This window comes from Bos indicus x Bos taurus, chromosome 1 (assembly GCF_003369695.1).
Source record: "Bos indicus x Bos taurus breed Angus x Brahman F1 hybrid chromosome 1, Bos_hybrid_MaternalHap_v2.0, whole genome shotgun sequence".
In the NCBI taxonomy this organism is placed as follows: domain Eukaryota; kingdom Metazoa; phylum Chordata; class Mammalia; order Artiodactyla; family Bovidae; genus Bos; species Bos indicus x Bos taurus.
Window position 1 is genome coordinate 9230991 of NC_040076.1, and position 25003 is coordinate 9255993.

At 41.2% G+C, this 25003-nt stretch overlaps 1 protein-coding gene across 1 annotated transcript in view; it reads left to right on the forward strand.

Annotated features, from left to right (window-relative positions):
* Positions 1–25003, forward strand: part of ADAMTS5 (ADAM metallopeptidase with thrombospondin type 1 motif 5) — a 56672-nt gene that overhangs the window by 19763 nt on the left and 11906 nt on the right. The window contains exons 3-7 of the mRNA XM_027543191.1: positions 6969–7136; positions 16963–17246; positions 19068–19251; positions 19826–20001; positions 22150–22325. Coding sequence (XP_027398992.1) covers positions 6969–7136; positions 16963–17246; positions 19068–19251; positions 19826–20001; positions 22150–22325 — 988 coding nt within the window. The remainder of the gene's footprint in view (positions 1–6968; positions 7137–16962; positions 17247–19067; positions 19252–19825; positions 20002–22149; positions 22326–25003) is intronic.

Consider the following 25003-nt stretch of genomic DNA (forward strand, 5'->3'; position numbering starts at 1 on the left):
GATTTTATTTAGACTCATGATATCCGTAGTTTGCAAACAGGCTGAAGCTCTGCCTTAGAGTGGTTAATTATAAAATGTGCTAAGTGAATCTCTCCATCATGAAAGACTCCAAAAATGCTTCCTAAGCTAAAATCAGGCCGCTCAAAGAGTCAGGGCCAGATAGTCAGCTGGAAACTTAGGAAGTGGTGGAGACACAACAGTATGGCTGCCTGTGTTTTGCTGCGGTTGGAGGGAGTGCTCTGGTTCTGCTGATCTGCGTGGGACTCTGCCCCCGCCATCGATTAGATTAAACGAGGCCATGTTTTGAAAGGCTGCAGAGGCCTTGGAAACACCATAGACCAAAGCCAAGTACACAGAATCAGATGTCAGGACTGGCTGTGAGATGTGAGGTGAAAGGAAGCCAGGATTAAATTTGGTATTTACCCTCAAAACCCATAGCTGTAATCAACATGAACTGAGCTTTTTTTTTCTGTCCGGTTTGGAGCAGTGCCATACAGTGTCTTTCTTGGCCCCCAGATGAAAGGTGGAAATAGGTCTTTGCTCCGTGTCCAGAGGCAGCATTGAAAGATGTAGTTTTAGTATCAGTTGGTTTGTTTTTAAATCAAACCCCAATTCGTATTTCTCTAGGGAAAGCCTATGGGTTGTCTGCCATGGGTATGGAAAGCCAACAAGTTGAAGGTGACAGAAAATAAATATATCACACACAACATGTAATTTTTTTTTCCTTCTTAGGATTAGAAAATGTCCCCTTGTCTCCCAAATTGAGTGTCTGATTATCAGACACTAGTAATCAAGTGTCTACTAATCAGACACAAGTAATCTAGCATCTGGTAATCGGAATTTATCAAAAACTATGTAAAATTAAACTACTCGTAAGTTAAAATTATAACAACCCAAGATATCAGTGAGAACAATAAAGTTCAGTAACAATCACTGGGCCTTTATATTTCTCAGGCACATTTTCCAAGCACTTTGCAACTTTTATATCCTTTAAGCCTCACCAAATCCCATGAAGTGAGTACTATTAATGAGTCACCCAAGAAAGGAGGATGCTGACACACAGAGAAGTCTCTAAACTGATCTAAGGTCAACAACTAGGTATACTGCTTGGGGAAAAGTTAAATCCAATTTATCTGGCTCCAGAGCCCAAAATTTGGACACTATGCTAGAATGGCTTGTTAGGGTCCCTTTTCAAAGATAGTCTTGAATTTGAATCAAAAGGATATTGACACAGCTATTTATAAGGTGAAAAAAATTTATTTTCTTCCTTCTAAATTACATCACTGATATAACAGTTAGCATTTGTGTTTAGGGCTTCCCTAGTGGCTTAGATGGTAAAGAATCTGCCTGCCAATGCAGGAGACCCAGGTTCAATCCCTGGGTCAGGAAGACCCCCTGGAGAAGGGAATGGCTACCCACTCCAGTATTCTTGCCTGGAGAATTCCATGGACAGAGGACCTTGGCAGGCTACAATCCATGGGGTCACAAAGAGTCAGACAGGACTGGGTAACTAACACAAATGTTTTTAAATGGGAGTTTAAGAGTTGTATCACTTCTCTTAAGGATTTGCATTTGAATAGATATGTAGGATCCAATTACTGGGGATCCTGGTTTCCTTCACCAAGGATTCTACGTCCTGATCCCCTGTGTGTTTTTGACTCCCTTTTCAACCCCTGGCAAGACCTTCCTGAACCTTAATAATCCCAGCTGGAAAATTAGGTAAAAATAAAAACATGACCTCATTAAGAAACAGATGCTTCATGAGCTGGGCTTTCTTAAGAAAACACATGACAGAGCTCTTTGTGACATTTTTTTAGGATGTGATGCTGCGGCCCCTTGCCTATTGGCCAGTTTGGGGTCAGGACACAAGAGCTTGAAGTTCTGTTTAATTTACAGACCAAAGTTTAGAAAAATAACCCAATTTCCTTCCTGAGGTTAATATTATAAATCAGCCCTAGTTGTACAGTAATACCTGAGTTGAATAAGAAACTAAACCAACATTTTCCTGTAATGTGTCTTCACCAGGGTGTCCATTATTTCAGATTTTCTGACACCAAATTCATGTGTGAATTTAAGGAGGCAAGATGCTTTTTAAAATCTACATTGTGAATATCCAAGATGAAATTGATTTAATGAAATTCTGCCTATTCACCAATTTTAAAAAATGATTCTTGTCCAAAAAAATTACCAGGTGACTAATAGTTTGCTGTTTCTGAACTAACACTTAGACTCTTAGCCTACAGACTTTGAGCTTTGACATAATTTACCCGAAACTCATTTCCTCCGCATAATTCAAATAAACTCTTTCCTGAGGTTATTTTGTGTGATGGGCACTCATTAGCAGGACTGTCATGTTTACGACATGGTTTAATATCTATTAAGAATAGATGGGTATTTTCTACAGAAGCCCTTATAATCTACACCTGGATTTTTACTAATTTCAAACATCAAGATACAGTTGTAAGGGCTGCATCACTTGGGACATAATGAATTGGACCCCCACATCACTGTAAATTTCACTCTGACTTCTGTAATACTTTTTAAAGAAATTTAGTGTATGAATGCCGTTAACAAACTCACCCACTGCCTAACAGTGTTTGGTCTGTAACTGTGTTGGGATTTTACGTGAGAAGTGGCTCCCAATTACATCACTCAAGAATTAAAGGTTCACCAAGAAAGATAGCATTGTAAATAAGGTTGCTTAACTTAGTTAAGGCAAACAAACCGCTCTTCAACCTTTTGCACGTCTACTGATTACAAATGGTTCCATATATAACTGCTAATGCTTCCTTGAAGCAAGACTTTGGAACCTCTCCTTTAAACCCAGATCTTGAATTGTGGTCGTTAATCCATATCAGCCTTGCCCCCTCACTAGGATTTTTCACATCCTGTTTTAGTAAGGGAGCTTGGTAGAACTTCCTCAAATCTCTTCCCTTACCTTTCAAAACTGCCTTGAATCTTAAATTCACTTTTTTCCCATACTTGGCCTAGAGAAAGAAATGTCTCTGTCTTTCCAAGGGAAATAATTGCCTTTCTCTATGACTTTCTGGATCCTATCTCCCTGACTCTTTCTCGATCTTGCGCTAAGTCACTTCAGTCGTGGCCAACTCTGTGAGACTCTATGGACTGTAGCCTGCCAGGCTCCTCCATCCATGGATTTTCCCAAGCAAGATTACTGGAGTGGGTTGCCGTTTCCTATTCCAGGGGATCTTCCTGATGCAGGCATTGAAAGTGTGTCTCCCATCTCCTGCATTGGCAGGCAGGTTTTTTACCACGAGCACCGCCTGGGAAGCCCACCCTTCAGCTAACTCTGGTTTGCATTGCTCAAAAACCCATCATAAAAAAGCCTTTTGATGAAAACAGTACATTATTTTAGGAGATGTCAACATTTTCTCTGACACTGTTTTATCCTCTGGAACACATGTGTTTAAATCTCAGCTTCATTAATCCTGCTCAAGGCTGCTTGTGGGAGAAGCGATTAATCTCTAATCCATGCCTGTCATTTTGCACATCTCACTGGATGATTTAGGAACAGATTCTCACTGGAAAAGGCCATCAGTGACATCATGATAAATTCTGGTCAAGCCCTTCACAACATCCATTTAAAATGTGTTGTTGTCAGTTGCTACAGAACATTCGAAATTTCCTAGGTTCCAGGCTTTTCTCTGTTAATAAGCATGTGGTCCCTAATGTGAGTGTCCCTTGAAAATAACTTATGCTTTTATCTGTATCTTGCCATTCTAAGGCTCAAAGATACGGGATGATTTCAGGCTGACGTAAGGTGTCCTAGCTTAATGATGAGAGGAATCACATTTGAGAATGCCGTTTCTTTGGCTGTCCACAGCCTTTAGTATGCCCGTCACGTCTCTCCTGAAGAGTGTCCGGACATCCCGCACATTGTTCTTCCATTTCAATCCCTCTCCAGCTTCTGAAGGGAAGTCACATGGGTCTCTCACTGTGCCCTGGATCCAGCTCCTGTGGCACTGGCTGCCTGTTCCTCTGGTGCTGAAACGGTCTTCACATTGCCCATGATTCTCCTTGTCCTGGGGAGAGCATTCCTCTCCCAGCCAGCTGACAGGCTTTCTTCATGGAGAACAGAGCATTCATCCTCACTCCAAGGAGTCTGTCTCTCTCAGTTGACCCGCAAGCAGTCCTTTCTGACTGACTCTGGGAGATCTTATAAAATTCATTTTTCCTTTCAGCTCTTGCCAAAGTGGACCTCCAATTTGTTCATGCCCAGAGTGGCTGTCTTTTCTAATAACCATATACCTATATTTTCAGCAACAAGTTATCACATGGATAAATTAGAAATTCAGAGGCCAAAGAGTCTGCCAAAAGATTCATTTAAAAAGACCAGAGCATCTTTATCTTAAAATAAATTGCTTTGCTTTCATAATTGATATTTAACACACAGGCATCGCCATTATGTATAAAAGAAAAAAATAGAGGTAGTTTCCTTGACCCCCTCAAAGTGAATTTGATGTTTACCATGTGGCTTGTATTTAAATGAAATATCTAAAATTTAGCATCCAGATGAAGTGAGTATCTCTTGAGGCAATAATACACATGCATATGAATAGTGCTTTTATCTAGATACATTGGGAGGAAAAGACTATTATTCTATTGAAAGTGCTAGTCACTTAGTCGTGTCTGACTCTCTGTAACCTAATGGACTGTAGCCCACCAGGCTCGTCTGTTCATGGAACTTGCAGGCAAAAATACAGGAGTGGGTAGCCATTCCCTTCTCCAGGGGATCTTCCCAACCCAGGGATCCAATCCGGGTCTCCTGCACTGCAGGCAAATTCTTTACTGTCTAAGCCACCATTTCTCCATTAAATAAATATAAATGTCTTAGGAAACAGAGTGCAAAAATCACATTTTTTGATGTATAAAACCTAGATTCATAATACAGAGGTTCCCTTGGGCCACTTTCTCTACTATGCCAGGGTGGGAAAAACTCAAGTGTGAAACCTCCACATTAATCCCACTATCCCACTGATAAACTTTCTACATTCTCAACAAGTATTTGATGTACTAAGTAACTTTTAGCAGTTTTGAATAGGATGTGAATGAAAGGTACTATTTTTCTGTGGGTGCGGTGAAACTCAACATACCACCCAAAACTTGGACGAGCTCCTGCCAATCTTCTTTTGCATATTATTTGGAAGGTATTTTATGAACTACACTGTGAGTTTATGCTGCTGACCAAATAGAACGTGAGTGGTGGTAAGAGGGTTTCCCACAGAGAACTGACTAGCTGAGTAAATGCTATTGAAGTAAATAACTGTATAAATAGCATCAAAATGCGAAGCTTAGAAGGTCACTGAGCCCTGGCCACTTAATTTCAACCACAACAGCAACCAGCTGCTCAGTGGACAATTTTGTTATGAGGTGTTAGTGATTTAACAAGTTGGCCCCAAGTAGTTGGAATTTGGCGTGAAAAATTTCATCTCTGTTGGGTTTTACTGCTGCACACTGGACTTTTTCTTGGCAGAATGGTCAAAGTTCCTGCCTTTGGTATTCAGGAACTCAAGGAGAATGCAGTAATCGCTTTTCTATGGTATTTTCCACTTTTTTTCTTTTTGGTGGTTTGTGTAGGGTTTTAAAAGCTTTGCAAAAAACACTACACTACTAGGATGTCTTGTTTACTGTTTAGAATCTCTCCAATCTGAATTTTACCACTGAAGTATATGCACCACCATGTGCAAACTAGATAGCTAGTGGGAAGTTGTTGTATAACTACAGGGAGCTCGGCTGGTGCTCTGTGATGACCTAGAGGAGTGTATAAATAGGAGGGTGGGAGGGAGGCTCAAGAGGGAGTGGATATATGTGTACTTATAGCTGATTCACATTGCTGTATGGCGGAAACCAACAAATTGTAAAGCAACCAACTATTGTAAAGCAATTATCCCCCAATTAAAAAACTAAAAACTAAAAAAAAAAACCAACCCCAGTATTTTAAATGTATTGTAGAATGTATTATACCTTTAGACTATGTGAAAAATTAATCCTATGTAATAAAAAAATTTTAGTCAGATTGTAAAAATGGGCTTATGTACTCTGTGGAATAATAGCACGGTAGAACGGGAGCACCAGTGTGGGGTCACAGACAGTATGTTTGGTAGACTTAAGCACAAACACCACCTGAGTGGTTCTGGACAATCACTTCCCTTCTTAGTATTTGTTTTCCCTCCAACGGCTAACACTTGGTGAGAGTCATATTGGTGCTTTAGGTATTTCTTAAATGCAAATGGGTATATCCTCAATATATACCATTTACTCGCAGAACTAGTGAACATTCACAACTTACTGAATAACGGAAAGAAATGAAAGAGTGACGCAAGCTAACATTTGCATGAAACCAGGAAGTTGCTAAGTTCACTTCTTTCTTTTCTCTTCTAGTCATCTCTTATATGGCTACCTATTTACGTGGCCAAGAAAATGGAAGTCCCTGACCTTCAAATACCAGTATTAAGTGTTTGTAACTTGCAGAACATAGAGTTAAATATAGATTTTCCAGCAGTGGCTGGTGGGGAGTAGGGGGGTGGGGAATGCTTTCTGATCTCATGGGGCTTATAGTTGAGCACAGAAGATGGAAAATTAACAAGCATTCAAAATAATATGTTGTGAGGACTATGACATAATCCCACAGTTGCCTTGCAAATTCTAGATTCTAAATAAGGTCTGTTTCTACATATTCTTGAGCATGTGTGATCCAGATGGATTATGGGAACATCTCGTCTCGTGTAATTTTTCAGTTTTCCCCAGAATGTTCACCAAAAGTGACCGCTCTGATGACATCCAGCTTTAATTTCCCTAGGGGGCGTCCAGTCTCTGTGTGAAAAAGCAGTTAAAATGAACTCATGTACAACTGGGAAGAGAAGAGTCAAGTGCTAGTTTAATTGCCACAGAAAAGTAGATGTGCAAAAATCGCTCATTATTTGCACTTCATCTATCCTGTCTTTCAGGACATCTGCTTGGCCTCTCCCATGACGATTCCAAGTTCTGTGAAGAAAATTTCGGCTCCACGGAAGATAAGCGCTTAATGTCTTCCATCCTCACCAGCATTGACGCATCCAAACCCTGGTCCAAATGCACCTCAGCCACCATCACAGAATTTCTGGATGATGGTCACGGTAGGTACAGCTCCACAGGCTCAGAGACAACACCTCATTGTATCCTCCTGGTGTTCACCTTGTCCTCTAAGACAATGGTTGCTGAGACAGTGTCAGAAAAAGAAACAAGGGGGTCTGTCTACTGGTATGGAATGCCAACATCCTTGGTGGCATTATAGCTATGGTATTTTTTGCTTTTGAATTGCCAAGTTCAAAGAGAAGCAGTGTGGGAGACCACACAGAAGGCCTCGCTAGTGCCCTGAAAGCCTGGCTTTTATTCCCTTTTTCACCACACCAGCCTCCTGTGAGAATGTTGGCATATATCTCATTTCCCTGTTATTAATAGGACTCTCAGAATTATTTGTTACATGCTTATTATAAAGATATGGTTAGAATATAAGTAACAATTCTGTCAGATTCTCTTTATGGCAGCATAAAACCAAGAAAGGAAGCTCCATAGATCTACATTCACTACAAGACTTGGCTTCACCCTGGCAGCCTGTTTTCATGAACGTGGGGTAAAAGCTGCAGAAACAGAAATAGAAAATCAATCTGAACCATGAGAAAACTGTTTAAGAACTTCAAAAGAAAATCTTTGGCTTTATCCTCTAATTGGAGTTCAAGAGCACAGCATACTTTATTAAGGTCTATTAAATCTAGGATTAGTGCTGTAAATTATATCAAAATACCAAGGAAGCCACAGTTTTTAGAAATAATAAATTCTGACCCTGAAGTAATCTTTGAAACAAGCTATTGCTAATTTCCTAGCAGCCCTGTTACTTTAAAATACTGGAAACACAGGCAAATAGATGAGATAAATTTGGAAGAGATTTTCAGAGACCACAGAGTTCAAGTTTCTTATATCACATGTGTGCGTGCTCGGTCACTTCAGTCCGTTCCTACTCTTTGACACCATGGACTTTTTTGCGACCCTTTGGACTGTCACCCACCAGGGTTCTCTGTCCATGGGATTCTCCAGGCAAGAATATTGGAGTAGGTTGCTACTTCCTTCTCCAGGGGATCTTCACAACCCAGGGACTGAACCCACCTCTCCTGCATCTCCTGAGTTGCAGGCAGATTCTTTACCCTCTGTGCCACCTGAATGGACACATTCCCATTCCCTTTTCTTTCCTCTTAAAATTTGTTTCTTTCTAAAACTAATGGTTGAAGTAAATGGGACAGAAATTCTTGATCATGATAATGTTCACAAATTTATCTCAGGATATGGTTCAAAGCTGGATAAAGAGAATCTGGGGTAACTGTTTTTCCCTAGTTCCACAGCAGTTATAGTCTGATATTTTTGTAATTTCTTAGTGAATTTGCCATCTTGAGCTTTGGCTACATAATTACAAGACAATTAGTAAATTCAGTTATTTTCAGACAAAAGGAAATTCTACTATATAGCCTTTTGTTGTCTTATAGCCAAAATGTTCACAAACTCATTTTTGCTCTGTCAATGGTGAATTGATAATGCTTTAGCTACTTTCGACTATTTAAATTTCCTGTTCCTGAAAACAATACCTACCTAGCTTGCTTTAAAATTTCCCTTAACACAAAATAACTGTTCTTTGTTAGTTGAAAAGATGGCCTAATATCTCAAAGATTTAGAAACAGTTTCAAGAATCGATGTATTAGGTTTATCCTAGACTAATAATAAAGTGGTAATTTTCTTTTTAGTTAGCTCAGTTTAAAATGCTGAGTAAATGCAGAGTCCTGAGATAGATGCTTACCTAATTATTTGCCTACCTACATTGATCAAGTCCATATCTAATAACATTTCTTCTTAGGTGAAATCTTAGTTTCCACTCTTAATGTTACTTTTACTGTTTTGTTTTGTTTTTTCAGCTTTTGTGAATATGGAATAACATTAATATTTTATTTTAGCATCCCACATTACACATTCCAAAAGGTTGAGCTAAACTTTGAATCACTAAATGAACAGATTTAGTTGCTAAGGCAGCAAATACTTATGGCTAAAATGGGACCAACATTTTTTTTTCCTGTATAAGTATTAGGTCAGCTAATTACAATGCTGTGCAAAATCTTGTTCCTTATTGCCATATTTCTGGAATGATTCATTTATTTCATGTTTGTGGAATTCATGATTTTACTTTCCATGCAGTAAAGATGCTTCCAGTATTGTTTTCACCTTCTAAATCTCATTTCTGTATTTAAAAGAGTCTACACTCAGATTTAAAAAATTTTTACAACAAATTTTATACATCTTTCTGCATGTGCTCCAAAGGATCTCCTGGTAGATAACCACCAAACCGTACTTTTACTAGAAATAGATCTCATTCATTTGCACTGAGAAAATCTTATCTAACTTTCCTATCTATATGTTAAGTAAATAAATAAATTTCATTACCAATATTTGTTGGACAGGAAATTCTCATAATAGTCATTAATTCATTCATTTCATCAAAACCTAGACTCTCTCACCTTTGAATGTTGAGTAAGCAGTTTTGTATTTTAGCTAACGCTTCAACCCATCTCCGCCCCCCAAAAGAAAACTGATTTTGTGATGAGGGTCAAAGAAAGGCACCGTAGCTGTGACACAGTGGCAAGATTAATTATATTCATTTCAAACCTAACCTAAGCATGCTCAGTCATGTCCGACTCTGCAACTTCGTGGACTGTAGCCCACCAGGTTCCTCTGTCCATGGGATTATCCCAGCAACAATACTGAAATGGATAGCAATTCCCTTCTCCAGGGGATCTTCCCAATCCAGGGGTCAAACCCGAGTCTCCTGTGTCACATGCGGATTCTTTACCGCTGAACCACCAGGGAAGCATTCATTGAAAAACAGATACAGAATCGAAGCTGCAGTACTCTATGTAGCACTGTCATTTAAGCGTCACTTTAAATACCTTAATAACTTTTAGAGTGCAACCAAAAACTGACTTAGGTCAATTCAACTGAGAATGTGGTGATAGGAATTAGTCAGCAGGATTTTGAGATGGTGGCGGTTCTGACATTTCAACTTCAGAGCTTAGGAGAGAATCAAGGGGACCATTCAAGCCCAAGGCAATGGAAAGACAAACAAAAGCAAACAAACGCACGTCTTTGTTAGAAGATTAAGCTGATGTCACGAAACCATATCATCAAACCTTCCTTTTCCATCTACTACTTGCATGCAGAGCCCATTCGTTCACATGCAGTAGGAATGAAAGGGTTCTGTTTTTCTGTTTTGATTTTCTAGGCCACTAACAATTTAGGGCTTCCCTCATAGCTCAGTCGGTAAAGAATCTGCCTGTAATGCAGGAGGCCCGGATTCGATTCCTGGGTTGGGAAGATCTCCTGGAGGAAGAAATGGCAACCCAGTTCAGTATTCTTGCCTGGAAAATCCCATGGACAGAGGAGCCTGGTGGGCTACAGTCAATGGGGTCACAAAGAGTCGAACACAACTAAGCAACTGAGCATGCATGCATGCACAGTACCTAGAAAATTCATTTATATAATTGCTTACCTGTCTCCTTCCCACCTCCAGCAATGCTGGAGAAATGAGTTCTTAGAGTACAATTTAATTTGTATCATTTGTTTTTAAAATTATTAGCCATAAGTAACTAGACATGTGTAGCACTCTACCACTGCCAAATTTAAATTTATTAATATTGAGTGCTTTCTGATTTAGTTCCAACAAGAAATGCACAGCAATTAGGTTATGACTGACAATTCAGTTTGCACACTGTAAAGTAACTGGGCCTGCAAATTTGTGATTCAGAAAGGAAGAAGTCATGTCTTATGGGAGACCCACAACCCCAGCCTGGCCAAGATACTTGTAACTTTCTGTAGTGTTTATACAGCCTAGCTCTAGGCAAATTGGCTTAGGAGTATGATCCTCAAAAATAAAGGTAAGCACTGGCAGAGAAATTGCTTAGCAAAAGCAAGTTATTAAATTTCCTTTCTCAAATGCTTAATAATCTTGAAGCCAAAAATAATAGCCGTGTCCTCTGGATCCCTGAGTCCCCAGTGCCAGGTGATGAGAAAGGGCCACTGCCAAAGCAGATACAACTCAAGCACACCCAAGATACAGGCTGCTAAGGAAAAGCTATAGACATCTTTTAAAAATTCATATTTAAAGAACTAATTTGCAGCCACTTACTGAACACACAACTTTGGAGGAAAACTGGTATTAAAAGCCATTCTCTTAATCCTTTGGAAGTATAGACAATAGAGGTCGTAATACGATGTTAACATTTGGTTTTTAAGGTCTTACGAAATTCAAAGCCCACTATGGTAGCCTCTTGATTTTTCACAGTAAATATGTTCTTTAACAGAGTTTGCAAGTAAGACATGAATTTTAAGTCCACAGTGACCTGTTTAAAAAGCTAATCTTCATCCTCAAATACAGGGAATTTTTAATCGAAATTTCCTTGGCATAACATCTGCTAAACAGTGTACTAATGCTTCTCACACTTTCACAAGCAGATCTCGTGAATTACTTTGAATTACTTTGGCACAGTAATGACTGTGCCTTTGTCATCGCCCGTTAGTTTAAGGGCCTCCCTAGTGATTTCCCTTTAGCTCAGACGGTAAAGAATCTGCCTGCGATGCAGGAGACTGGGATTCGATCCCTGGGCCAGGAAGGTCTGCTGGAGAAGGGAATGGCAATCCACTCCAATATTCTTGCCTGGAGAATCCCATGGACAGAGGAGTCTAGAGAGCTATAGGCTGAGCAACTAACTACTGAGTCACTGACTCAGTGGTAAAGAATCCTCCTGCCAATGCAAGAGATGTAGGTTTGATCCCTGGGTCAGGAAGATTCCCTGGAGAAGGAAATGACACCCCACTCCAGTACTCTTGCCTGAGAAATCCTGTAGACAGAGGAGCCTGGCAGGCTACAGTTCACAGGGTCACAAATGGGTCGGAAATGACTTAGGGACTAAACAACAAGCAACAAGTTAGTTTATCCATCATTGAACCCATGATGCATCAGTGTCTCTTTTAATGTTAGACATTCAAATAAAGACCTCAAAGAAGAGTTGCAAGACCACAGAGGGATGATGATAAAGAAATGAGTTTGTAGTGTTATGAGAGTTCTTTGAATGAGTTTCATTAAGAATATTAATTTATTTCTCCTAGGCCAAGAATATTTGGGCCATTGTGTGTGTGTGTGTGTGTGTGTGTGTGTGTGTATGTGTGTACGCTCTACTTGGTTTGCAGGATCTTGGTTCACTGACCAGGGATGCAATCCAGGCCCCTGGCAGTGGAAGCATGAAATCCTAACCACTGGGCCGCCAGGGAATTCTCTATTTGGGTCAATTCTTAATTTCATCATGTGTATTAAAAAGGAAGAGAAAACAGAAATAACTACAGTGTTAGAAATAGGGGGGGAGCGGGGAGAAAAAGAACAACCTACCTTCATCTGATAATTTTCATTAATCATTAATATGAAAGATAGACAGTGGCACCAGTCAGATACAAAAAAGAAAAATTTTTCTGCTCCATTTCTTGGAGACTTGGCATACTTTCCATCACCCAAAAGTGTACTTTATGGCCATGGGATATGACCACATTATTCCTTTTATTTGTTCATCACAAATCACTGAGTCTTACTTTTTAAACTTTTCACCTTACTGAAAGCATTTAATTTAACATGGATAGTGAAAACAAATTTGCAGTATGCACACATTTTCATTGTCTTTACACAGAATGTTAAGACAAAAGGAAAGAAGGAAGGAAAAGAGATGGGGAAAGAAAAGGGAAAAAGAACTTGGCAATTTTATGGAGCAAAATAAATAGACAAAATGTTGGCAGTGAAGTCCAGATAGGATTTCAGGCTAAGATAAATTTTAAAATATGTAAAGAGATGGTTGAGAATAAAAGTAATAGAGATTAAGAAAAGTCAGCAATAGACTGAACACTTTTAGAGGTCAATATAAATGGTATTAAAAGAGTGATCAATTTCCTTGCTAACCCCTCCCCAAATTGTACACATTTTTTAGATGAAAGATGTATATCCAATCCACTGTTACTCAGATCTTAAATATTTCATATCGTGAGACTCAGGATCAAACTGTATTTTGATTTTTTTATTCTTGTTCCCTGGCACCAGTCTGCCATTTGGTAGTGCTGTCTATATCTATTTTATCGCCAAACGACACGTCAACATATAGATGAAATCGATTGACTGTAGATTTCAGTGTTATCAGCAACTAATGCAGCAACAAATCCTGATGTTGAGAACATTCAAGTCATAAGTAAAGGCAAATCTGAATAAAGCTTTTTTTTTTTTTTTTTAAGCAAGAACAGCTCGTCTCCAACTGACCTCTAACGGAAAACCACAGAACTAAATATGTTTTTTCTTTTTAATAGTCAAGCAAATATGTTATGGTTCAGTGGGTAAAGAATCCACCTGCAGTGCAGGAGACACAGGAGACACGGGTTCGATCCCTGGGTCAGCAAGATCCCCTGGAGAAGGAATTGGCAACCCACTCCAGTATTCTTGCCTGAAAAATCCCACAGACAGAGGAGCCTGGCAAGCTACAGCTCAAAGGGTGGCAAGCAGTCAGACACGACTGAGCACGAGACATACATGAGCTTAAATAAAGAGGGCCCACCTCCTGAAGCCTCCTTTGTTGTAAGTCAATTTCCAATTACCTTGTCCATTTCTTTTCACAAGTCATCTGCCGGGGAGGTTGAAAGGGTGTCAGTGACATATCCGTGGGGAGGTGATGAGTTGTTTTGACTTGAGGAAAAGCAATGTCCACCCATGCCACAGGCACCCACGCATATTAAATACTTTCCAGCTGATGTTTAGTTACAGTGTTACAGTCTGTGATTTTCAGTGGGAAAAAAAAGATTCGTCAAACAGTACTTTTGAAGATCTGGAAAGCATTCTTGATGCTTCAGAAATCTGTTGACAGTCTTCTACCATCATCAACCCACTAAGCATTCTCTGCTTTACACAAGGCTCTTTTTTATGCAGCAAGGAAGATAATGCTCTTCCTGGAGTCCAAAGGGCCTCATCTCACTTTATCTTCTAAACAAAGCTTAGTGAGGTTTTACTACCATTCCTTCCTATTGACTTGCTGTTGATGTTTTTCTTTTAACTTGATGTTTTCCTCCCAAAGTTCTATTTGGCTGGATAGTACATTTTAATGCTTTTTCTGGCCTACCTTAAGAAGCTTTACCTCCTCAAAAGTTCTGGCTTAGAAGTTAAATAGGAACTTTGCTCTTTATTCATTTTCATATAATGCCTCCATCACAGATTGACAAATTTCAAGGTATTCGCTTTGAAGAAACTTGAGCGTAGTTGTAAAAACATTTGCAGTGTACTTAAAATGTGCTGAATGTTCCATTTCTCAGTGGAAAATAGGATTTAAACATGGTTTTCTTTTGTTGGATAAAAAGAATAACTCGAAATAAATCTGAAATGTTGTTAAATATGTTGGGCATAGTACCAGTATGATTGTTTTATGTTTTTCTGGTCACTCCTTAATAGCTCTGTGAGCTAATTTTGCCCCTCCAGTGTCACAGTGAGAAAAGCAACATTTCATAGATCTTGAAAATAAATTAGGGACAGTGAACTAATTTGGCCAAGAACACTCAGCCATTTAGTGTTTTGCCAGAATTAAACTTTAGACCGGGTGTTTCTACCATTAGGCCTGGCGTTACCGTTTAAAGGATTCATACACATGCCTGCCCTTTAGCAATAAAATAAGCAGCCTGTCCACATGGTAAGCAGAGTCAGGTTTGTATATGATGAGAAGAGCAGGGTCTGAGCATAAAGCCCTGATAGCTATGAGACCTTAGGTAACTGATCCTTAGGTCTTCAGGTTCCTTGGTTTCCTTATCTGCAAAATAAAGAAAATAATGCTCGAGTTGACCAAAAATTCTGTCCCAGTTTTTCCATAACATCTATAGGAAAAAAAACAAATGAACTTCTTGGCCAACACAACAGAATCTGCTACGTAGAATTCTCCTAAAGATTGAATAAACTGATACATTTAAAGAACTGAAAAGAGTGTCGTGCTAAGTCGCTTCATTCCTGTCTGACTCTTTGTGACCCTGTAGACTGTAGCTCACCAGGCTCCTCTGTGCATGGAATTCTACAGGCAAGAATACTGGAGTGGGTTGCCGTTCCCATCTGTAGGGGATCTTCCCAACCCAGGGACCAAAACTGGGTCTGCTGCATTGCAGGTGAATTCTTTAAACTTTTGAGCCACCAGGGAAGCCCAAAACGAGTGTCAGTGTGTAACAAATATTCATCATTGTTAGTGTGTAAATAATCAGTGTGTCGGAGAAAGCAATGGCACCCCACCCCAGTACTCTTGCCTGGAAAATCCCATGGATGGAGGAGCCTGGTAGGCTGCAGGCCATGGGGTCGCTGAGGGTTGGACACAACTGAGTGACTTCACTTTCACTTTTCACTTTCATACATTGGAGAAGGAAATGGCAACCCACTCCAGTGTTGTTGCCTGGAGAATCCCAGGGACGGGGGAGCCTGGTGGGCTGCTGTCTATGAGACAGAGTTGGACACGCCTGAAGTGATGTAGCAGTAGCAATCAGTGTGTAAATCCTAAAATCAAGTAAACAGAAAAATACTGAAACTGATAGACAATATGTAAGCTCCTATACAAACTGAGGAAATTAACGGAGTTAACTCACTCAGAAGGAATTTCTTAGGGAAGCTTTCTGGGAAAGGAGAGGTGTATTTTAGCTTCTGAGTTTGCACTGTCTTTGTGTCAGCTTCTACTGACTCCCCACTCCCTTTCTGATCCCCCTCACCACTGTGTACTCAGACACCCTCCAAAGACCCAACAAATACCAATTGTACTCAACAACCGACACAAAGGGGAGAAAAGGAGGTGAAGAGAGACAAAATGGGCTCAGTCCCAAGTTATCAGAGATATTTTCCTTTCTTTTCCCACTGCTCTAATGCATGGTGCCTAAAAGCTCTTCATTAAAATTTTTCAGTCTAAGAGAAAGACTTGACTTACTTTGCTTCCTTCAGTTTATCAGGAGCCCTTGAGGGGTGGATCTGGGTCATTTTTCTGTATTCCCAAATATCTGGTGTGTTTGGTAGAACACGGTACCTGCTAAGCAGATGCTTATTGAGTGCAGCAATGACCAAGTGCAGCAATGACCATTGTTCTTTATTTATGGAATTAATGGAAAGGTGACATGGATGAGTGCATGAAAAAGAGGCAAGAATTGGGGTTGGTAGTGGACAAAGGGGCATAGAAAGGGCGCAAGGACAAACTCTGTTTCTCAAAGTTGTAAACGCAACTTTTTTGTTGTTGTTCTCGTTGTTGTAACACCCAGGTGGCACCAGTGGAAAAGAAGCCACCTGCCAGTGCAGGAGATATAAGAGACACGGTTGGATCCCTGGGTCGGGAAGCTCCCCTGGAGGAGGACATGGCAACCCACTCCAGTATTCTTGCCTGGAGAATCCCATGGACAGAGGAGCTTGGCGGGCTACCGTCCATGGGGTCGCAAAGAGTGAGACATGATTGAAGTGACTTAGCACACAGCATACACATTGTTATTATACCCACTTTCTGATTTCTGCTAGGTCCATCCCAGTTTCTTTTAGTCCCTCAGCACGATGGTTATTTTCACAGCTAATTATTGCAAAATTTTATTTAATCAAACAAAATTCACTGCCGTCATTATGATACCATCATTATGGATACCCCAGGGCACATCATCCATCAGAAATCCTGGTGAGTGTTGGCAAGTTCATGGAGGTGCCCAGCCTTGTCCAGAGAGTCCCCTCACCGGGGATCTGTGGATGCAATGTGTCTCCACACCAGCTGGAGTCTTGCCTCTTTAGATCCATCATTTTCAAAGTTGGAAACAGAAATGCAGAACAGTGGCCAATCTGGGTTGTTCTTGTAGGTAACTGTTTGCTGGACCTACCACGAAAACAGATTCCCGGGCCCGAGGAGCTCCCAGGCCAGACCTACGATGCCAGCCAGCAGTGCAACCTGACCTTCGGGCCAGAGTACTCGGTGTGTCCCGGCATGGACGTGTGTGCCCGCCTCTGGTGTGCCGTGGTGCGCCAGGGCCAGATGGTGTGTCTGACCAAGAAGCTGCCGGCCGTGGAAGGAACACCATGTGGGAAAGGGAGGATCTGCCTGCAGGGCAAGTGTGTGGACAAAACCAAGAAAAAATATTATTCGGTAAGTGCTTTTCTTGTCACGCAAGGCCTGGAGCCTCAAGGGCTGAAGTACATTCCTGTGACATGTGGAGGGGACTGTCCCCAGAAGGCTCTGTTTCCTAGTTAAAATATTTTTCCTTGAGGGATCTATTTACCGCTTCCTCTTTTACCTGGAGGAGTCATCCTCAGCTGTTAATTACTGGAGAAAATGCCAGTCTCGGGTTATACCAGTAATAAATAAGTAGAGAGCCCAGATTCTGTCTCATTGAGACCACAAGTAGGGCCCCCAAGTCACCACTTGGGAGTTTGCTTTCAAACTGCTCTTCAAGTTATCAGAATACATTTGTTTAAATTCAGGAAGGGAATCACAGTAGAGCTGACAGATGATCCTCAGGAATACTTGGTCAGCTCCAAAATGTTCCTGGTCCCCCTCATGGTGTGCCTGCTACATGCATAGTTGCTCAGTCCTGTCCGACTCTTTGCAAACCCACGGACTACAACCCGCTAGGCTCCTCTGTCTGTGGGATTCTCCAGGCAAGAATACTGGAGTGGGTTGCCATCTCATTCCTCAGGCGATCTTCCCAACCCAGGGATCAAACCTGGGCCTCCCACCTTGCAGACGGATCCTTTAACCATCTGAGGCAACGGCAAGTCATCCAACTTCAGTAACTAAAGTAGCCACATCTGCTGTAGGAAGGCACCCGACCTCCCTCCCTGTATAACCAGTCCAGCTTCACGTCAGCTCCCACCACCTTCATTGTCAAGCAAAGCATTGGTTCCTTCTCACTTGCAACATTTTCAGAGTCCCTGGAAGACCTTTGCCATCGGCTCATTGCTTGTTCCTTTCAAGGCTTACCACCCAAGCTACTAGTCTCAGATACCCTGACACAGACACCCTGAACCATGCAGCCAGAGGAGGTTGTTCAGGAATGTCCTTGACAAAGGAGTTTCTAATATCTTCCTTTTGGCGTCTCTTGGCTTCCTGCTGCAGCGTTTCCAGAGGAATCAACCTGGGATGTCATAACAGGGCTCTTCATTCCCTGTGGTGTTGGTCCATGTGATTGGGTGCTGTTAGTATCTGTCTCTTTTCCTTTCTCCTGGGTGTTATGAAGCCAAGCTCAGGTCAGATACGTTTACATGTGACAGATGGGCTGTGTGATATCTGCAAAGGGACTGCAGAACTTGAGTGCTCAAGAGGGAGAAAAGATGGAAGCATAATCAGCCTGGGATCATGCAGCTTCTTTAGCATCACACAGTTCTTTAAAGATGCAAAGTCAGAGTGGACACAAGGTGAACCATGATTCAGTGGTAATTGACAGATACACACAGTTATCAGAAGGTCCTTGCAGCGTGCCCAGTACTTCAGGTGAATATTCAAACCCTCTGGGCTTCTCAGGTGGCTCAGGGGTGAAGAATGCACCTGCCAGTGCAGGAGATGCAGAAGACACAGGTTTGATCCCTGAGTCAGGAAGATGCCCTGCAGGAGGAAACGGCAACCCACCCCAGTATTCTTGCCTGAATAATCCCATGGACAGAGGAGCCCATGGCGGGCTACAGTCCATGGGGTCAAAAAGAGTTGAACAAGAATGAGTGACCAAGTACACACCTGTTCAGATCCTCTAGTGCTGGGGGCGCAGGGGGCAGAAAAGGTGGATTGTTTAGAATTGGAATCGCATTGCAACTTCAGAGTGTTCAACATCTGTGACCGTGTTAAACTCAGAGGTGATCATGTTTTATCTGCAATGACATTTCCACCGAGTCATTGCATGCAAGTGATTTCTGAATGTACATTTTGAAAATTGTCCACTCTTCTGAGTAAAATATCTCCTGTTTTCTATTTTAGACATCAAGCCACGGCAACTGGGGGTCCTGGGGGTCCTGGGGCCAGTGTTCTCGCTCGTGTGGGGGCGGAGTGCAGTTTGCCTACCGCCACTGCAATAACCCAGCGCCCAGGAACAACGGCCGCTATTGCACAGGGAAGAGGGCTATCTACCGCTCCTGCAGCGTCACGCCCTGCCCAGCTAACGGTACGCAGCTCCCAAGTGTCAGCAGCCACCATATGTCAAGCGTAATGTGTATTCTGGGGCTTCTTTGGTGGCTCAGTGGTAAAGAGTCTGCCTGCCTATCCAGGAAACATGGGTTCAATTCCTGGGTCAGAAAGATCCCCTGGAGAAGGGAATGGCTCCAGTATTCTTGCCTGGGAAATCCTCTGACAGAGGAGCCTGGTGGGCTACAGTTCATGGGGTTGCAAAAGAGTCAGGCAGGACTTAGCAACTAGACAACAACAATTTTATTCTAGCCGTCATCAATAGGAGAGGCTGAAGAAATATTCTGTTAATCTTGTACCACACTGTTCCACCAGTGTGCAAATCAGTAACAAATACATGAGTGGTTTTTAAATTATTATCATAAACAGTTGAGTATTCTGGGAGTAGGAAAAAGTAATTGCTATTTTCAACTCTGTGGATAAAAATCCTTCAACACTGGTGTGTCAAGAGACTGTAGAAAAAAAACCAGCATCTTCTCCTTAAAAGTATTTACATGAATAAGAATGTATCTGAGTTTCAGAACAGAGTAATAATGTGCTTTTTTTATTTTTAGGTAAATCTTTTCGTCATGAGCAGTGTGAGGCCAAAAATGGATATCAGTCTGATGCAAAAGGAGTCAAAACGTTTGTGGAATGGGTTCCCAAATATGCTGGTGTCCTGCCCGGAGACGTGTGCAAACTGACCTGCAGAGCTAAGGGCACTGGCTACTACGTGGTGTTCTCTCCAAAGGTAACTGCTCAGACTGTCCAGAAACAGTGGGCGTCCTTGGTGGGAAGTACTTGGTAGGATGGAGGCTGCACATACCAAATGTAAACAGTCATTATTTGAGGGGTGGCTAGATATTGGAAGGTTTTATTTTCACCTCTGTAATTTCTGTATTTTCAAACTTGCTACAGTGAATCAAAAGGATTTTGTAAACAGAACAAGTAAATGTTTTAAAAGCTATTTTTTGAAAAAGCGTAACTGTCAAGAAGATGAGTTGTGACCTTAACTTCAAAATAGCATTCCCTAGGTACATTTGTAATTTGTCGTGTCTGACTCTTTGAAACCCCATGGACTGTAGCCCATCAGGCTCCTCTGTCCATGGGATTCCCAAGTATACTAGAGTGGGTTGCCATGTCCTCCTCCAGAGGATCTTCCCGACCCAGGGTTCAAACCTGCATCTCCTGCACTGGCAGGCAGGTTCTCTACCACTGAGGCACCTGGGAAGCAAAGATAAATATAAAGGATACTTAAAGTTTGTATTCCCTCCTAGATGGAACGACTACTTCTCAAAAGAATACTTTTTCATATTTTTAGCACAAATTATATTTGTAAAGGGGACTATAAAACAAGAAAGTTGTCTATTTTTTCTATGTTTTATTGAAGAATTCCATTGGTGATTCATGAAGCAGGATGTCAACATCATTATCCCTGACTGAGACTTTAAAATGTCCTGCATTTTTAATATGAATCAATGTCCCTCTAGATATACACATCATAATATATACATCCTTTATTTTCCACAGAAGAGCATTTTCTAAATTACTGAAGTTTCACTTCTCACAATCAACATTATGCTATGGCTTAAAATACGGTTTATCTAATTTGTAAATAGATGTGATATTTAAAACCACCTCTGTAACAGATATTCAGATATTTATGACATATTATTGAAAAATAAGTTAATGTCCCAGTTATGTACATTTTAAAACATTTCATCTTTTATTGCAAAATAAAACATTTTCTTTTAAAAATATTATATAAAAAATAAAAGCAAAAACCATTATCTGGAAATATAATCATTCAGAGAGTTGTTAACCTGTTGAAGAATATCCCACCCCAATTAACACACATCCACGTGTTCATATACTCACAGACATATATGACAAGAGTTTTGTTTATACACAAATACAAAATATGTACATTTATTTGTATGACTATGTGTGTTACATACACAAACCACTAAGAGGTCATATATATACTATTTTATAACTACCTTTTTCAATATACACTAATTCTTTTTTTCAAAAATATGCAGTCTCTTCCAGTAAGTACTTTTCTCAGACTTCCCCAGACTCCTTTTTTTACACATTTGTTTCTATTTGGGGCTTCCCTGGTGGCTCAGTGTGAAGAATCTACCTGCAGTGCAGGAGACACAGGAGACTCGGGTTCGATCCCTGGAGGAGGGCATGGCAACCAACTCCAGTATTCTTGCCAGGACCATACCATGGACAGAGGAGCCTGCTGGGCCATGGACTGTGGGTTTGCAAAGAGCTGGACACGACTGAAGCAACTGAGCATACATGCACACATCTCTATTTCAGCATCTCACCATTTCACACAATAGGGAATGCTTTCCAACATGACAAGGCTGTGCGTGTCTGGCGTAGATTTTCAATTTTATGACAGTAATAACAAGTATGCAACCAGAAAGGATGCCCACATTCTTGAGCCTGCTCAAATCCTGCTCTCCCTCTCTCCACACAAGTGACAAACAGTCCCACATACTGGGTGAAATATTCTGCAATAGAAAGACAAGACTATACCATGGGGACTTATCACAGACACAGAAATGGAGATGAGGACTTTGGATCTCCTAACACATTCAGATTAAGCTCAAGAGAGAAAGAAGAAAGAAAGGGCATAACCCTGATTTATCCCAGTTCATCTTCCTGCCAATATGTCAAAGATTTTCTACTCAATACTCCTGGAAACCATGGCTTTTTTTGGGGGGGTGGGGGTGGTGTTTGTTTTTCTTCTTTGGGTTGTTTAGTTTCTGATATAAAATCTATTCCAACCAAACTTAAAAGTCCCAAATTAAAACTTGATTTAATCAAAGAAACCACATATGCAGACCCAGTATTTCCCATCGCTAAGGTGTTTCTCATTATTCAGGTGACCGATGGGACAGAGTGCAGGCCATACAGCAATTCCGTGTGTGTCCGGGGGAAGTGTGTGCGGACAGGCTGTGACGGCATCATTGGCTCGAAGCTGCAGTATGACAAATGTGGCGTCTGTGGAGGAGACAACTCCAGTTGCACAAAGGTGGTCGGAACCTTCAATAAAAAAAGGTAATGTGAGAGAACCACCTTTAACTGACCTGAACAAGACTTTCAGTTCAGTCACTCAGTTGTGTCCAACTCTTTGCGATCCCATGGACTGCAACACACTAGGCCTCTCTGTCCATCACCAACTCCCGGAGTTTACTCAAACTCATGTCCATTGAGTCGGTGATGCCATCCAACCATCTCATCCTCTGTCGTCCCCTTCTCCTCCTGCCTTCAATCTTTCCCAGCATCAGGATCTTTTCAAATGAGTCAGTTCTTCGCATCATGTGACTTTAGACTCTTACAAAATTGATAAAGGAGGACTCATTACATCCTAAGCTATCTGTGGGCATGTTACCCACCAGGGTTCTTGGCCTCCTCTAAGCAATAGAAATTGACTAGAGGGCATACAAGAAATTCAAGAAAAGCTTTACTGGGGCCCATACAAAGGGAAGCAAAACAACAAGCAACAGGTCCCCTTGCTTGCTCACTCCCCTGAGGAGAGAGAGCTCATTCTTTATATGGGATGAGTAGGAATGTGTCCATGGGTTGGCCAGAGGGGGACCTAGGTATTTTGCCCACCCTTCTGGTGGAATGACTCAGAGGGTAAAGAATCCGTCTGCAATTCGGGAGACCACAGGTTCTATCCCTGGGTCGGGAAGATGCCCTGGAGAAGGGAGAATGGTTACCCACTCCAGTATTCTTGCCTGGAGAATTCCATGGACAGAGGAGGCTGGTGGGCTACAGTCCATAGAGTTGCAAAGAGTCGGACGCAACTGAGCAACTAACACTTTCACTTTCTGGTGGTGTAGAGTGAAGGGGGGCAGGCACAGTACCCTGTTTTTTGCTCCATGCTCTTCAAAAGTGGCGGTTGGGTTTTTTAATCTCTTCGTATTTTGGGGGCCCAGAATTTGCCCCAGCTACACACAGTCGATCACACATGCAGTAATTTTTAGTCCCATACAGTTTCCTTGAGTTTTGTTGCTGGAGGAGAGGTGTGTCCAGGTGCAAGCATTGCAGCACTGCAGCAAAGCGTCCCAGATCCCAGGCCTGTCTCAGAGGAGGTTTAGCCAGCCTCCCCTTATTAATGCTTTATGAATATGAGAAAGGAAGGCAAGGATGTGAAATGAGCCCTGGCTGCCAACTGGAAACTTGTGGCACCTCTCAAAGCAGATGGAATCACAATGGCCATGGCCCCAGGTTTTTTAGAGTGCGAAAAAGGCAAAGACAAAAATCTGTGACATTCCACTTGAGCCATACCTTGCAGATCTGTTATTCCTGAAACGCAATTTAGGAAGAGATGACTGGTTTCCATCTTAACTACTTTTTTTTTAAACAAATAAATTCTCTTTGGGCTATATTTTTCCTGAGAAAACATTTCTCAAACCAAAATGTAAGTGATCTGCAGTGGTGTAGAGGGCAAGCCTGTTTTTGAGTGCACTACCCTGGTTTCTATCTACTCTATGAAGCATAATATCTGTTTCCTGCTCCCTCTCATGGTCCTTGATTACACTCTTGCTTTAAAAATGTAAGTTTAAAAAGTAACCAGTTTCTGGCATGAAATATTATACGCTCGGCTAGGATGACTGAGTCAGCTAAAGAGTCTGCAGGAATGCAGAATTGTTTTTCCTCTTCCCCAGACTACCCTTATGCTATGTGGTATTGGTTTGATGGGGCTTCCAGGTGCCACAGTCGTAAAGAACCTGCCTACCAATGCAGGAGATGCCAGAGACACGGGTTTGATCCCCGGGTCAGGAAGATCCCCTGGAGCAGGAAATGGCAACACACTCCAATATTCTTGCCTGAAAAATGCCATGGACAGAGGAGGGTTACAGTTCCATGGTGAGCTACAATCCATGAAGTCACAAAGAATCAGACACGACTGAGTGTGCACACACACTCACACACATACATCAATCAGGTGCATCTGTATTCCTGATGTATGTGCTGTGTTGTCTGTAACTGGAGAGGAATATACAAGCCAAGTCAACAAGAAGCATTTCTTAAAACAAATCGCATGCCATGGTAATGTAAAAAAAACTAAATGTGATTTTTGATATGATAAAAAATGTATGGCTGGAGAATTTATTCTGTATTAAAATATTCATTCCTAATCTTGTTGCTAGTGATATTATAATTATTCATCTAATGGTGTTGGACCATCTAGGTCAAAAAGCCTGCAAGTCCAATTATATTCTGCATTTCAGTATATTTCAAAGCTGCCGGCACCTTAGAAAAGATCCCATCTAATGTTTTGCTTTATAAATGAGGGATCTGGGACTCTGAAACTTCAGATTTACGCAGTTTTCCATGACTGGGGAATGCCAAAGTAAAGGCTATAGTTTAGGTCATAAAAATAGGATGCACAGGCTATTTGTTAAAAAAAAAAAAAAAAGAGAGAGAGAGAGAGAGAGAGAAAGAAGGAAGGGAAAAAATTCAGAACCAAAAAAAGAAAGAAAATTATTTTTTAAAAAATAGCTTACGTACTATATGCTATGTATTCTTCCCACATCAACTTATAAGACTCTTATAATGCTAGATTTAGCTTTTAGGTTTTTTATGTATTTACAGCAAATAAACACGTATTTGCTGTCACACAAAAAGATGAAGGTATTCATGATAGCAACAAGCAGGATGCACCATAAATCCTTGCAAACTGATTTGACCAAGATTAGAGTTTGTGATGCAAATGATCTGTTTGA